General features: G+C 39.1%; 1 protein-coding gene across 2 annotated transcripts in view; it reads left to right on the forward strand.

Moving 5' to 3' along the window:
* The window catches only part of Ccnb3 (cyclin B3), a 64,887-nt gene extending 55,176 nt beyond the window's left edge, over positions 1-9,711 (forward strand). For both annotated transcript variants that reach the window (NM_001401153.1, XM_063280057.1), the window contains exons 10-13: positions 2,583-2,738; positions 3,429-3,578; positions 9,051-9,181; positions 9,416-9,711. In NM_001401153.1, coding sequence (NP_001388082.1) covers positions 2,583-2,738; positions 3,429-3,578; positions 9,051-9,181; positions 9,416-9,497 — 519 coding nt within the window. In that variant the 3' untranslated portion in view covers positions 9,498-9,711. The remainder of the gene's footprint in view (positions 1-2,582; positions 2,739-3,428; positions 3,579-9,050; positions 9,182-9,415) is intronic.
* Positions 9,712-14,575: the final 4,864 nt, after the last annotated feature.

Raw genomic sequence — 14,575 nt, forward strand, 5'->3', positions numbered from 1 at the left:
GAACCAAAGTTAGGTCCTCTGCAATACCAGTAGGTACTTTTAAGTGATGAGCTATTTTTCTAGTCTCTGAAAGAGATTTTAAATTATAAAAGTTAATTCAAATGTAATTCCATTCTTTATCCATTTCCTTTCCTTCTGCCCCCCAACATCCCATACTTCATTTCAAATTTATGTCATCTTTTCTTTAATTATTATTGTTATATACATATACACATAAATATACAATCTTCTGAGTTCATTTAATATTGCTTGTATGTATATGATTTCAGGGCTGATCACTTGGTATAGTTATTAACCAAGTCAGGGTACTATCTCTGAGAAGACTGATTCTCCCTCTCTTAGCAGTTAATAGGTTGCCTGTAATTCCTTGTATAGAAGTAGGGCTTGAAACATTTTCTGCTTCCACACTAGTGTATTGGTTGGTGTTGCCATTGTTCAGGTTTTGTCTAGACAGCCATACTGGTGATATTTCGTGGATGTATCTTTCCTGTCATTTGTAGATGCAGCTCACAGCAGCTTCCCTAGTGCTGTGTATTTCAGAATGTTTACATCCACTTTCCTGCAGTGTTTCCTAAGCCTTAGGTGCGGGTGTTGTCTTGTACTTATACCAACTGGGTGTAGCTACCCTGTGATCATTTGCTTTCTGCATCTTGACCATTTATGTTTCTCTGATGCTCTCCACCTGCTTCAAAATGAAACTTCTTCATGAAAGGTGGGGATTACACTTATCTGTGGGTATAGGACTAAGTTTTAGAATGCAGTTGGGAATTAGGTCTAGTGAAGCACCTCGAGCCCTGGGATCTTGGATAAGTTTCCAGGACCAGGCGTTGTTTTCTTCCTGTTGAGGTGGGAGGCCTTAAGTCTAATTAGAAAGCTGCTGGTTACCACCAAGATAGGAATGTCACTATCGTACCATAAGGGATATCTTGCTATGTTTGTCATTGTTCTGGGTTACAAGTATCATAGCTGGATAAGACTGTTGATTTCTTCTGGTACTGTGAAAACTAGACTTCAAGGCCAGATCCATCTCAAATTCTCATCCAAAGCTGTATATTTCCAAAGTGTGTGATGTGTTCAGCAATAGATACTTTCTCTCAATCTCTGGAGCCACCCAAGGGTAACGACAGCAGCTTATATTGTCTTGGGAGTCTTGTGGACTACCCTGACTAACAGCTTGAAAAGAAGTTTCTCCTGCCTGGTTCTGAGAAGTTTGGGAGATAATCTATGGCTTTTGGTGGAGCATTTCAAAACAACTGACAATAAATGCTAGAGATGATATGGGGAGAGGAAAGAATGAAAATTGGTGCAGCCATTCTGTTATTAAGCTTGAAATCTCCTCAAAAATCTAAAATAAATGAACCAAATGACCCACCTCTACGACTCCTTGTCATATATCCTAAAGACTTGACATTCCTACTGCACAAATAACGTCTTTAGCAATGTATATGTGCTTCTATTCAGAATAGTTAAGAAATGGAAACACTCTAAATGTCTTTCAATAGATGATTAAATATATTATACGATAGAATAATATTCAGCTGTGAAGAAAGATGAATTGTGAAAATTGGAGATAAATGGATGGGACTAGAAATTAGTATATTGAGTGAGGTATCCAAGGCTAAGAGAGATAAATGCCATGTGTTCTCTGATTTGCTGCTTTTTAACTCCAAATCGTCAGCTCTGAATATATCCTGGAGCAAGTGCAGAAAACAGGAAAGTAAAGATGGGACATGGGAGGAGGGAGCAAGGATGGGGATATCATGATGCAGGTGAGCCAAAAGACTTGTTAAGGGAGCTGTGGAATTAGGATGCTTGTGGGAAACGGAACAAGTAATATGGGGCTATGTGAACCCAATGACTCCATAAAGGGAGGAGGGGTGGAAGGAGAGGAAGAGAGAGGAGAGAAGGACAGCAAGGAGGTAAAGAGGAAAGTAAGGCTGGAGTGGACAGTGAACTCTAGGTTGAATAGAAACATCAAGGGTTTTTATAGCCTTATGATTTTCTCAAAGCAGTGTTCAATCTCTAAAGAACAGGGAGGGGATAGGAAGGCATTCTCGGCACAGTGGTACTCACAGCACACTTGAACTCCCAGCTCCTCCCCATCCTGCCATGTATACTTTCCCTATCTCTAGCTCATCTTTCTTTGGCTTCCTTCCATTCCTTTCTCATAGCAGGCTCTGTCTCTCTTTATTCTGAGTTCTGATTCTCACCCATCAGGAAGGCACATTCCTCCTCTCAGATGCTATTACATGTTAAGCTGTTTGTTAGCATTGTAAGTGACCATAACCTTTAGCCCTGCCCTCTGCCTGATGTTGGTAGACTTTAGGTCAGGGAAGTCTTCTCTTTTTTCTGTTTTCCTTTGTTGTTGTTGTTGTTGTTGTTGTTGTTGTTGTTGTTGTTGTTTTTCTGTTGAGCCATTCAGATGAACTAAAACTGGCTCAGATCTACCCCGAAAGTCTATGTGTATGTAGAACTGTGGTCAACTCCTGCTTATCCCTCACTTCTTTCCCTCTTTTTCTTTTATCATAATTAGAGACTAAAAGGATGTCTACTTGGGTGATTGTCTCTCTTTCCATCCACAGGAATCCTATCCCCCTTCCCTAACAGAGTTCCTGTACATTTGTGAAGATCTTTATCCAAAGAGTGAGATGGTGTCCTTGGAAAGAAACATCCTGAAAACTCTCAACTTTGACATCAATATTCCCATTGCATATCATTTTCTACGTAGATATGCTTCGGTAACGGGGAAGCACAGCTTAGTTATTTTGACTTCTGGATTATTTTTTCTATATCCAGAGTGTTTGACAGACTTCTAGGTGAAAGGTTATCAGATATTTGGTGGGGGGTGCACATCCTAGATTTTTGTGGTGTAGCTATAAGGTTTTAGAATAGGGGAAAAATAGGGGGTGAGGTAAAAATATCCTTTGATCGGGAAAAGGTGAATTCATTTTGGGAAATGTTGGCAATCTTATTTTCCTTAGTTGGATATTGGTTATGGGGGAAGATCAAATTATTCATTGTGTCCTTCAATTGTTTTCTATATGTTTTTATGTGTGCTATAAGTTAAAATTTTTTTCAAACATAAGAAGGATTGGAATGTTTTGGAGCATGAACTATATCCGGGAGTAGGACTATGTGCAGAGTCACAGTTGGGAGACTTTGACCCATCAAAAAATGAGTCAAAGGGTATATACTTGGTAGTTTAGGAGCTGTAAAGATCTCAAAGACCCATGCTAGTATCATAAGCTTCTCCTAGAGTATCTGTACTTCTGTAGGCAGGAGTCTGCAAAACGGCTGATGGTAGCAGGAGAAATACATTGTTCAAGCAGAGAGCCATGTAGACTAGGGATGAGATAACTTGAAAGGCATTCTTCATCCTGTTACTATTTTTCGGAATTGATTGCTAACCATTCTTCTTGTTTCCTTAGTGCATCCATGCTAGCATGAAGACACTAACCTTATCCCGCTTCATCTGTGAGATGACCCTGCAGGAATATGACTATATCGACGAGAGGCCTTCAAAGCTAGCTGCAGCCTCCTTCATCTTGGCCCTCTATATGAGGAATCTCAAGGATTGTGTAAATGGATGGGGTGGCTTGGTCCCTAAGTTCTAAGTTCAAATCCGCAGCACGCATGTAAAAAGCTACATGTAACCAGGCTTGATTGTGCTCCTAGAACCCCTTCTCTCCCTCTCCCCCCATCCCGTGTGTGTGTGTGTGTGTGTGTGTGTGTGTGTGTGTGTGTGTATGTGTGTTAGAGGAGGTGGGGGTATCAAAACAAGAAAATCATTAGGAATTTGCTGGCTGCCAGCCTCACTTGAGGTTCAGTGAGACACTCTGTTTGAAAGTGATAAGGTGGACAATGATAGAGCAGGACACATACAGGACAGGTACACACACAAACACACACACACACACACACACACACACACACACACACACACACACCCCAAAACTATTGGAGTAAATTTGGAGTAAATGCTTATGATGAGTCGGAGATAGGGTGAAAATTAGAACTGTGGGAACTTCATGTAACAGACAGAACTGCATTCCTATGGCTTAACACATGAACAACTAATGGGCAAGTAATTATAATAATTACTTTCAGATACTTAGATTTTCTTAGGTAGCACTCTTTGCTTTAAACAGAACCTCTCACAAATACCAAAATTGCAAAACAGACCAATGTGAAGTCACTCTGACTGTCAGGGGCTATGGTGGGCTCACTATCCTTTACCCCAATCCATTCCTGTGCCTTACAATACCCTTAGAAGAGCTGTCCTCTTAAGGTGCTTGTTAGACTAGAGTTTGAGAAACACTGACCCAAAGATAACAGGCTAATGCAAGGATCTGTCCATGTGGATAACAGGTCATGCTGTATTGCTTGCTATCTTTCAAGTAGAAAGCCTCCAAACACTTGTAGACACCTCTAATTAAAATTCATACTTGATTCTTTCTTCAATTTTATAAAACATTGTAGAGAAAATTTACTTTGAAAACTTTGAATTCTTATATATGTGTAACATATAATCAAAGTAGAGACATTATGGTAACAATGCAGTTTTTGAACCATTTCTAAAGAGCTGAGCAAACCTTTGAACACTGAGAAAATGCCACATAGACAATTGGGTGAACTGCCACCAGATGTATTTTTTTTCTAGCAGTTTTAAGTGTTTCATGTTTCTACCGATCTTTTGCATTATAACTGGAGTAAGATTAAATCTCAAAATTGTTTTATTTCCATTTACCTAATTACTGGGGATGATGAACATTTTTGAGGTGTTTTTCACCATTTTCTTCTTCTTTTGGGAATACTCTTCTGGTCCCAAGCCCTTTTTTTGAATGAGACATTTGTTTTTGGCTAGTTGTTTTTTGACTTCTTTACATATTCTGGATGTTAATCTTCTGTTCGAGGTCTATCTGGCAAAGATTATCTTCCATTCTGTGGGCTTCCTCTTCTTCCAGGTGATTATTTCTTTGTTTGTACAGAAGCTTTTTAGTTTTATGAAGTTATGCTGTCAGTTGCTGGCCTTAATATGGGGGCAAGTAGAATCCTATTCAGGAAGTCCTTTCCTACACACTTATATTGTATAGAGCGTTACCTCTCTTTTCTTCTAGAAGTCTTGATGTTCTAGGTTTCATGTTTAGGTATTTGATATGTTTGAAGTTATGTTTTGGGCAAAGTGACAGGTATGGGTCCTTCTGCATGTGGGTAGTCAGTTTTCCCAGAATCATTTGTTAAGGTTTTTTTTCTCTAATTTATGTTTTTGGCATCTTTTTCAAATATTAACTGGTTGATATTATGTGTACTCACATTTGTGTCTTCAGTATCATTACTGGTCTACATGTCTGTTTTTGTGATATTATTACTATTGCTCTGTTATATATCTTAATAACTTCAGTGTAATTCCTTCAATGCCGTTCTTCTTTCGGGATTATTTTGCCTTTCTGGGGCCTTTTGTGATTTCATATGAATTTTAGGATTTTTATTTTTCTGTTTCTGTGAAGAATGAAATTGAGGATTCTGATTTGGATTGCACTCAGTCTGTAAATGGCTTTAGTAAAATGAGTCATTCTCACAAAATTAATTCTACCAATCCATGAGTGTGCGATATCTATGTTCTAGTGTCTATCTGTATCATTCTTCAGAGGTAGAAAGTTTTCACTGTAGAGTTCTTTACTTCCTTGAGTAGGTTTGTTTCTAAATACTTCGTTTTCTTATAAAACATTGTCAATGAGAGTATTCATAATCTCCTTTTCCTTAATGTCTATTGATAGTGTTAGAAAAACTGCTGATTTATAAAAGTTGATTCTTTATTGTATCATATTGCTGAATTTATTTAACATTTCTAGTAGTTTTCTGGTAGAATTTTTAAGTTCTCTAATATATACTATCATATCATCTGCAAATAAGGATAGTTTGACATTTTATTTCCTCATTTGTATTCCTGTAATTTTTTGTTTTATTGCTTTAGCTAGCATTTTGAATACAGTATTAAAAACAAGTGTTTCATTTTGGACTCCAGTGGGATTGTTTCAAGTTTTTCTTCATTTAGGATGGTGGTGGCTATGGTTTCTCATATATAGCTTTTATTGTGTTGAAGTATGTTCCCTTTAGCCTGACATTCTCTAAGACAGAGCTTAACCTTCCTAATGCTGTGACCCTTCAATACAGTGCCTCAGGCATGGTGACCACAGCCATAAATTTGTTTTAGTTACTACTTCATAACTATAACTTTGCTACTGTTATGAATAGTAAGGTAAATATCCGATATGTAACCATTGTGTCATTCACACACACCCCCACCCCATACAAAGGGGTCACAACCCTTCATTTGAGAACTGCTACTCTAGGACTTTCATCCTTAAGTTGTGTAGGATTTTGAAAGAGGTTTATTCAGCGTTTATTGACATGCAAATGTTGAACAGTCCTTTAATTTCAGGGATAGTTAAATTTGGTCAAGATGTATAATCTTTTGATGTATGTCTATATTCTTTTTGTGGGTATCTTATTGAGTATTTTTTATTATGTTCATCAGGGTATTGGCTTTTTTGTATTGTGCAGTTACCTGGTTTGTATACTTGAGTGTTATTGTTTTCATGGAAGTAATTTGGGAGTGTTCCTTCTGGTTCTGGTTTTTTTTTTTTTTGACTATTTTAAGAAATATTAGTTGTATATCTGTGAATGTCTGGTAGAATTCCATGGTGAGTCCATGCGCCTCTGGACCTTTTTGAGGAGGTGCTGAGAGGCTTTTTGTTATTATTTTAATTTCTCATTTGTTATGGATCTATTCAGATATTTGATTTTTGGGCTTAATTTTAGTGGTTTGGCTGAATATAGAAACTCACCCATTTGTTTTAGGATTTTCAGCTTAATAGAGCACAGGTTTTTTTTTTAAAGGTATTTCCCTAATAACCCTGAATTTCTCTGGTATCTATTGTAGTATTTCCCTGTTCATTTCTGATTCAAGTCCTCTTTTTCTTTTGATTAGTTATTCCAAGGGCCTACCAATCTTGTTTTATCTTCTAAAACAAAATACAAAATTAAACAAACAAAAACCCCCAAAACATTTTTAAGTTCGATGCTTATTTGTATTATTTTTGTTTTTTTTCTTTTTCTTTTTCATTGGTTTCTGCACTGATTTTTTTGTTGCCATAGACTAAGTTTTATGATTAGTTCTAAGAAGTGTTTTCCTTTTTGATATCTTCTTTGACTCATTAATCATTAAGCAATGTGTATGTAACTTAATATCCCTGACTTTGCATATTTACTAGAGAGGTTCTTTTTTTTCTCTCAATTTTAAGTTTTATTTCATTGTGGTCAAATTGGATATAAGGAGTGATTTCAATCTTTTTGAATATTGAAAGATCTGTTTTGTGCCCCAGCATGTGACCAATGTTAGAGAAGCTTCCATATGCTGCGGAGTAGAATGTAGGTATTCTTAAGTACTTGGGTAGAATATTCTCTATATATCTGTATTTGATATAGGCTGTCATTTATTTCTAATAATTTTCTGTTTAGTTCTTATGCAGATGACTTGTCTATTGGAGAAAGTGGGATATTGAAGCCACCTATCATTGTTATTATTGGGTTATAAAGTTAATCTGTATTTAAATACAGTAGTAACTTTTCTTAAATGAAATTGTGTACCCCAAGGTTTGTCGCATATATAGGATAATAATGTCTTTTTTTTGTTTACTGTTCCCTTGATTGGAATGAATTGCTCCTTTTTATCTCTTCTGATTACTTTTAGTGTGGAGTCTGTGTTGTTGGGTATTAGAATAATAATCTTTCCTTGCTTCTTGCTCCAACTTGAGTAGAGTACTTCTATCTTTAATTCAAAGTGCTGGCTATCTTTAAAGATGTGTTTCTTGAAGACAATGGGTGGATTTGGTTTCTTCTGTTCAGCTAGCCAGTGTTTTTTATTGGAAAATTAAGGCCATTGATATTTAAAGTTATTTTTGAAATGTTTGTTAATTGTGGTCATTGTGTTGTTGATTTTGGAGTTGTTGTTTGTGTGTCAAGCAGTATTTTGTATCTTAGTCATTATGGCTTTGTGTTTCTGTCCTCAGTTTCTTGGCTATGCTCATTGCTCTTTTCAGCCCCAAATATTGTTTCCTATGTTTCTCCTATGTTATCTTTGTTGGAGATATTTTAAAAGATGTTTGTGTCTTGGAAAGTCTGTCTTTCTCCTTTAAATATAGCAGATATTTCTTTTGAGTATGGTAAGATGAAGGATCATGTTCTTTTGGGAATTTGAAGCATTATTCCAGGTTCTTCTGGTTTTCAAATTTCATTGAGAAGTCAGCTGTAATTCTCATGGATTTTCCTTTATATGCGACTTCAGTTTTTGTTTTTGTTTTCCTTGTAGCTTTTAATACTTTGTTGTTGTTGTTGTTGTTGTTGTTGTTCAAAGTATTTTTTAAATTATATTTTAACTTTATCTCACAACTTACTGGGTTTCTATATGGCTTTTCATATATTATTAGTTTTAGTTAACTAATTCCCTCACACTTAATTTCCTTCACCCCTACCACCATCTTCATTTAAAGCTTTTTATCCTCAGCATCCCTCCCATCTACTTTCATATATTTCACTCTCTGCCCACACTAAAAGGTAATTTTTAAGCTCAGTCTTGAAAGATGAATAGAAACTCACGAGAGGAGATATTTAATGTGGACAAAGTATTAACTGAAAAGATGTGAAGGCACTAAAGGAATGCATATGATATGTTTGGGATAAAATTCTAAAGCCTATTCTTTGCTCTTTAGTGGATTTTAGCATCCATGAACTAATTAGGGCTAGTTAATTAAGGCTCATATAAATGATAACACTTGAACATAATCATCTTTGAAGTTTGTGCTTAAAATTATTCTTTTAGGTGCTAGCCTATAATTTTTAGTCAGTATCTGTATGGTATGAGTATTTGAAATGTGTTGAGAATCTCCGTGCCTAAACCAGAGATGGGACGTTTGGACTTGAAAAACAGTGTTGGAGTCAAGGGTATACTTCCAATAATAGAAATTAATGTTCATTCTTCTTTTTGCCAGGTTCCTTCACTGGAATATTCCACTGGCTACCAGCTGGCTGAACTCCATATCTTAGTCAGGAAGCTAAACCATTTGCTGAACTTCCGATCCCGTACTGTGCTCAAAAATGTGTTTGAGAAGTACTCTGAAGAGTAAGTACCAAACTGCAGTTAAAGAGGACTTTATACTCATTCATAAGAAACCTTGAAAACAGTGGGCCTAGACAAATCTCAGTTTAAAAAGAGGATTCAGAAACTTTACACCTTCCTTTCTACCTACAGTTAAAGACAGATAGGAAGCCAGAGGCTCTAATGTGCTATTTCTTCTGTGGAGCCTGTTTTTCTTTGGCTTATTTTCCTCTAAGCAGACCTCTCTTCCTTTTGCAGGACCTACTTTGAAGTCGCCAAAATCCCTCCTTTGAGCATGAAAGATCTAGAGGATCTTTTGAATTGTGCATTATTCAGCTGAGGACCTCTGACAGCAGCTGTCAGGGCTGGGCAGACATACACATAGGATGCATATATTCCTTTATCTTATGCTTGTCAACTTTTCATTAATATTTTTCTCTATTTTACTAAACTGATAGTTGTGGAAACTTAAAAATTTTAAATAACTTTTATGAAAGAAAAGAAATTGTTTTGTTATATTTGTTTAAAAAATTAATAAAATACAATGTTTACTAGAATGACTCATGTCCCCTCTTATTGCTGAGGCACCCCATGCATAGCCCAAGAAGGTTATTTTCCAACCTAGTAAAGCCTGTTTCAGGATCTCACTTACCCAGTTTCTCCTCAGAGGAGGAGGAATTCACCTAGGTGTGAACTATTAAGAGAGTCTTTAGAAGGATCATCCTGGAGAGAGTGCTCAATCCAAAATGGGCCCCTAATTCTCCTCCCCAGGCAGGCCTCAAAAGCTCAGAGCCAGAGCAACTGATAGTATGTTAGAACAAATGCTTAATAGTTTCAATCTCAGATACTTTATTTGAATTTGCTTCAGTGGTAAAAAGTGGAGAAGTAAGCCCTTCAAGAGGCAGCTCTTTACCATCTATATTTGAAAACGAAAACAACACTAGAATCTTTTTTGAACCTTATTGTCTACCAAAAGAAGACTTTTTTTTTTCTTTTTTTCGGAGCTGGGGACCGAACCCAGGGCCTTGCGCTCGCTAGGCAAGCGCTCTACCGCTGAGCTAAATCCCCAACCAAAAGACATTTTTAATTATAAAATCAAGGTTTTCTATAAATGCAAGCATCAAACAATTATCCAATCTTTCTTCATAAAATTGCAAGAAGTCCTTTTCTCCTCCTTGCCTAATCTCTGCTATGATGTGTACTGGAGCAGTTACTTTGTTAGGAAAGGAATTAAGCATCCCCTATGCCAAAGCCTTTTTCTCAGTCCCACCTCTAGAGTTTTCTTACAATCTGTCAAGTAATGTCTGCAACAGCAGAAGACTATTGGAACTCTTATCTTCCTTCTTTTTTGGTGATACTAGTAATTGAATCTGGGCTATCATCTGTAGGCAAATATGCCAACCATTGAACTACATTTACAGCTGAGTAAAATTCCATTATGCATATGTGCTACATATTCATTTTCCATTCACCAGTTAATAGACATGTAGGCTGATTCCATTTCTTAGCGTCTATGAATAGAGAAGCAATGTGTATAGATATACAAACGCCTCTGTTGGAAGATACAGGCTTTGGCTGTATGTGTAACTGGACTTTTGGCTACCTTATTGGACTTTTTTCCCTACCACCCTTCTCTACTCTTCCCACTCCTACTGTACATAGCTATAGTGTTGCTTGTTTCTGTTGATGAAGATTCATGGCATGATTCACAGACCAGCAGGATGAGGTGCTGTTCAGTTGCCAAAATGTTAGAGTGCCATCTAAATGGCCCAAAACTTCCTTTTCTCTCTCCTCCCTAAAAATGTTTGAAAAAATAATGGGGAGAGGGTTCTGAAGAAGGGATAGAATCAGATAAACCCTGCTGTTGTAATGATGGTCAGATAAAAAAGAGCCAGGGGGAGCTCCTATCCCCAAACCCCAGGCATTGGGGATCTTATGCAGTAAATCCACAGAAGCAAAGGAATAAAGTTTCTAAATAAGATCCAAGTGTTGCAGAATATCACTGTGGGTGGGGGCAATAAAGGCAGGTAGAGAAAAACTGGATTAGGTCTAGAGTGTCCTGAATAGAGTTCGTAAAGGGTGTCTGAGGTCTTGACACCAACCATTTGCAAGTCCTTCAGGAAGGAGTAAAAGAAAGGAAGCATTGGTGTCAGTTCCATCTAACTGTTCTGTGATGGAACACAGATTAAGTAAGTTTTAGTGTCACGGTTACCATTACATGGGAAGGCAGGTGGCTTTGTGGTACTTTCAACTTCTTGAAATCCACATGTGTGTGAGAGTAGCTTCCATGGCCAGTTTATTGTCCATATTAGAATCCAGAAAAATATATTGTCTATCCTTTTGGTGTCCCCTGCAGCGAACTATTGAGAGAGTAGCACATAGCAATGCTTTCCCTAGTAGTTTCTGAGTAGCATTGGTAATGGATTTTCCTCTTTGTGTTTGGAATCTCCCTGTCTTCAGATTAGAATGCTATAGTGGATAGTTATAGGTATACTTGCAGTCAATATAAATGTCAACTGCTTTATTTTTTGGCTATGGGGAAAGCCGTTATGAGAGCTGTCAATTCTGCCTATGGAGAAGTGGTATGGGGATGAATGGACTTGGTTGTCCTCAATGACAGTTGTGTGAGTTAAGAAAGGACTGGAAGAGCTTGAAGGGGCTCGAGACCCCATATGTACAACAATGCCAAGCAACCAGAGCTTCCAGGGACTAAGCCACTACCTAAAGACTATACATGGACTGACCCTGGACTCTGACCTCATAGGTAGCAATGAATATCCTAGTAAGAGCACCAGTGGAAGGGGAAGCCCTGGGTCCTGCTAAGACTGAACCCCCAGTGAACTAGACTATGGGGGGAGGGCGGCAATGGGGGGAGGGTTGGGAGGGGAACACCCATAAGGAAGGGGAGGGGTAGGGATTAGGGGGATGTTTGCCCGGAAACCGGGAAAGGGAATAACACTCGAAATGTACATAAGAAATACTCAAGTTAATAATAAAAAAAAAACAGAAAAAAAAGAAATGAGGGCATCATTGAATAATGGCATATCCAACTGCTCATGAGAGTTTTCTTGTTGTTGTTGTTGTTGTTGTTGTTGTTGTTGTTGTTGTTGTTGTCGTTGTTGAGGCTGCCATCTATGAACTAGTCTGTGGCCTGTGGGGAAGGATAATTGACAATACATGAGAAGGGATTCATGGTGAGATATAGGCTCTTAGAGGATGAGTGAGAGGGGATGATAATGAGTTTATGGCTAAAGAGTTGGCAGGAAAAGACTAACTGAGTTGAGTGTAAGGGAGGGCTCAAACATGAGGATGGGGTCCAGAAGAAAAGTATAGGTGTTTCTGCTAGAAGTGAAGAGTATCCTGGGACTCGAAAGCCCAAGAACTACACAGCTCTGGGGAGAAGGAATCCCAATGGAAGGGCATTCCGAGACACAGGAACTCAGGCACCTTACAACTCTGAGGTGGGAAAGCGTCCCAAGTGAAGGATATCCTGAGATACAGGAGCTCAGGAAGCACACATTTCTGATAGGAAGCCTCCTCAACAGAGGCATTGCAGCTCCCAGGGGAGGATATCCCCAGCTGGGCTGAGGAACTCAGGAGCCTCCGCCCCATTACAGTTCTTTGTTTCTTCCCTTCTTCTCTTCATTGTTTCTTGGCTTCTTTTGATGAGAAAGTCACACCAGGCAGCAAATCTCATAAAAGAGATTTATTGGACAGTCCAGGGTGTGGAAGGTTGAATCCAGGGAGGGCTGCCCTGTGCTCCTGGGAGCAGACAGCTCAGGGCTTCAATTGGTTTCTTAGGAGAGTGGAGCTTTTCAGGTCAGAGATTTCCAGATTGAGGCCTGATGGAATTTCAAGTCCTGATCTTGGGGAGCTCAGGGATTGGTGGCTTTTCTTCAACCCCTTTGGGTTAGGGTGGGAAGTCCTTGGCTGCAGACAGCTTTGGCTGAGGCACCATCTCTGGAGCTGCCTGGCGAGGCTGGAGAGGAGGTGCACCACCATGGACAGCTCCAGGGACAGCTGCAGGCTGAAGAGGTGTAGTGGTACCCTATTAACAACAAAGGAATCAGAGAAAGAACTGGAAGAGCTTGAAGGGGCTCGAGACCCCATATGTACAACAATGCCAAGCAACCAGAGCTTCCAGGGACTGAGCCACTACCTAAAGGCTATACATGGACTGACCCTGGACTCTGACCTCATAGGTAGCAATGAATAGCCTAGTAAGAGCACCAGTGGAAGGGGAAGCCCTGGGTCCTGCTAAGACTGAACCCCCAGTGAACTAGATTGTTGGGGGGAGGGCGGCAATGGGGGGAGGGTGGGGAGGGGAGCACCCATAAGGAAGGGGAGGGGTAGGGATTAGGGGGAAGTTTGCCCGGAAACCGGGAAAGGGAATAACACTTGAAATGTAAATAAGAAATACTCGTTAATAAAAAAAATAAAGTTAAAAAAAAAACAACAATAGGCACTTTGACAGCTCCTGTGGAAGCATCTTACCGCAGCTGTAGGCTGGGCAAGAAGGAGGGGACTGCCACCACTTTCACAGATTTTTTTGGGCCACTGTTTAGGTACTACAAAGGTGTGGGAGAACTGTACCTGAAATTGGGGTAAGGAGAGGAAGGCTTGATGATTTAGGAGATCCCTGAGTGAATGTGAATTGAATACATGAAACTGGATGTAGAGTAAAATATTGTTAGCTTCTGGAATCAGGAGTGCAGGACAGCCAAACTTTATAAGGGCCAGCCTTTCATGACCATATCTGGTCCCTTTGACAAATGGGCTACAGGAGAATAAATATCTCTTGTCTTTTGAAAAAATACTGTTAGCTCTTATCTCTGATCCAATTGAAGGAAAAGCAAGAAGGGTCTGAGGGTATCCAGGAGCTTCAGGGTAGAGGCCAGGATAGAGAGAGGATTTAAACTGGTCTGTGAGTCTCTGGTGAGACTGTGGAGATAGGAGAGATTCCTCTACAGACTTTTAGAGGCCTCATAGAAGGAGTGTGTTATATATGAAAAATTAGGTATCCAGATATGGAAAAAGTTTAAAAGGTCTAGCAAAGCCACAAGTTCTCCCTTTGTCTTGGATAAGGGGTATACTACCAGCTCCTGAGTCCAAGAAGTGGGGATGGAGTGGCTCCTAGAGAAAGTGGCCTAGGTAGTGAACAGTGTTGGTACAGACCTGTGACTGCTCTCTGGATACCTGATAGCCCCAGGAACCCAGAGCATTGAGGAGGGTTGTGGATTAGCAAAGCTTGTCTTGGTTGGTTGGACTAGAGAGGATAAGGCCATCCACATATTGCAGAAGGAAACTAGGAAAACTGTCAAGGGAAGCTAGGTCATTTTGCAGGACTTGACCAAAGAAGGAGATGGATGTCCTGGAATCCCTGGTGTAATCCCTGTCCAATATACTAAAAAAAGGTAT

Source organism: Rattus norvegicus, chromosome X, assembly GCF_036323735.1.
Source record: "Rattus norvegicus strain BN/NHsdMcwi chromosome X, GRCr8, whole genome shotgun sequence".
NCBI lineage: Eukaryota > Metazoa > Chordata > Mammalia > Rodentia > Muridae > Rattus > Rattus norvegicus.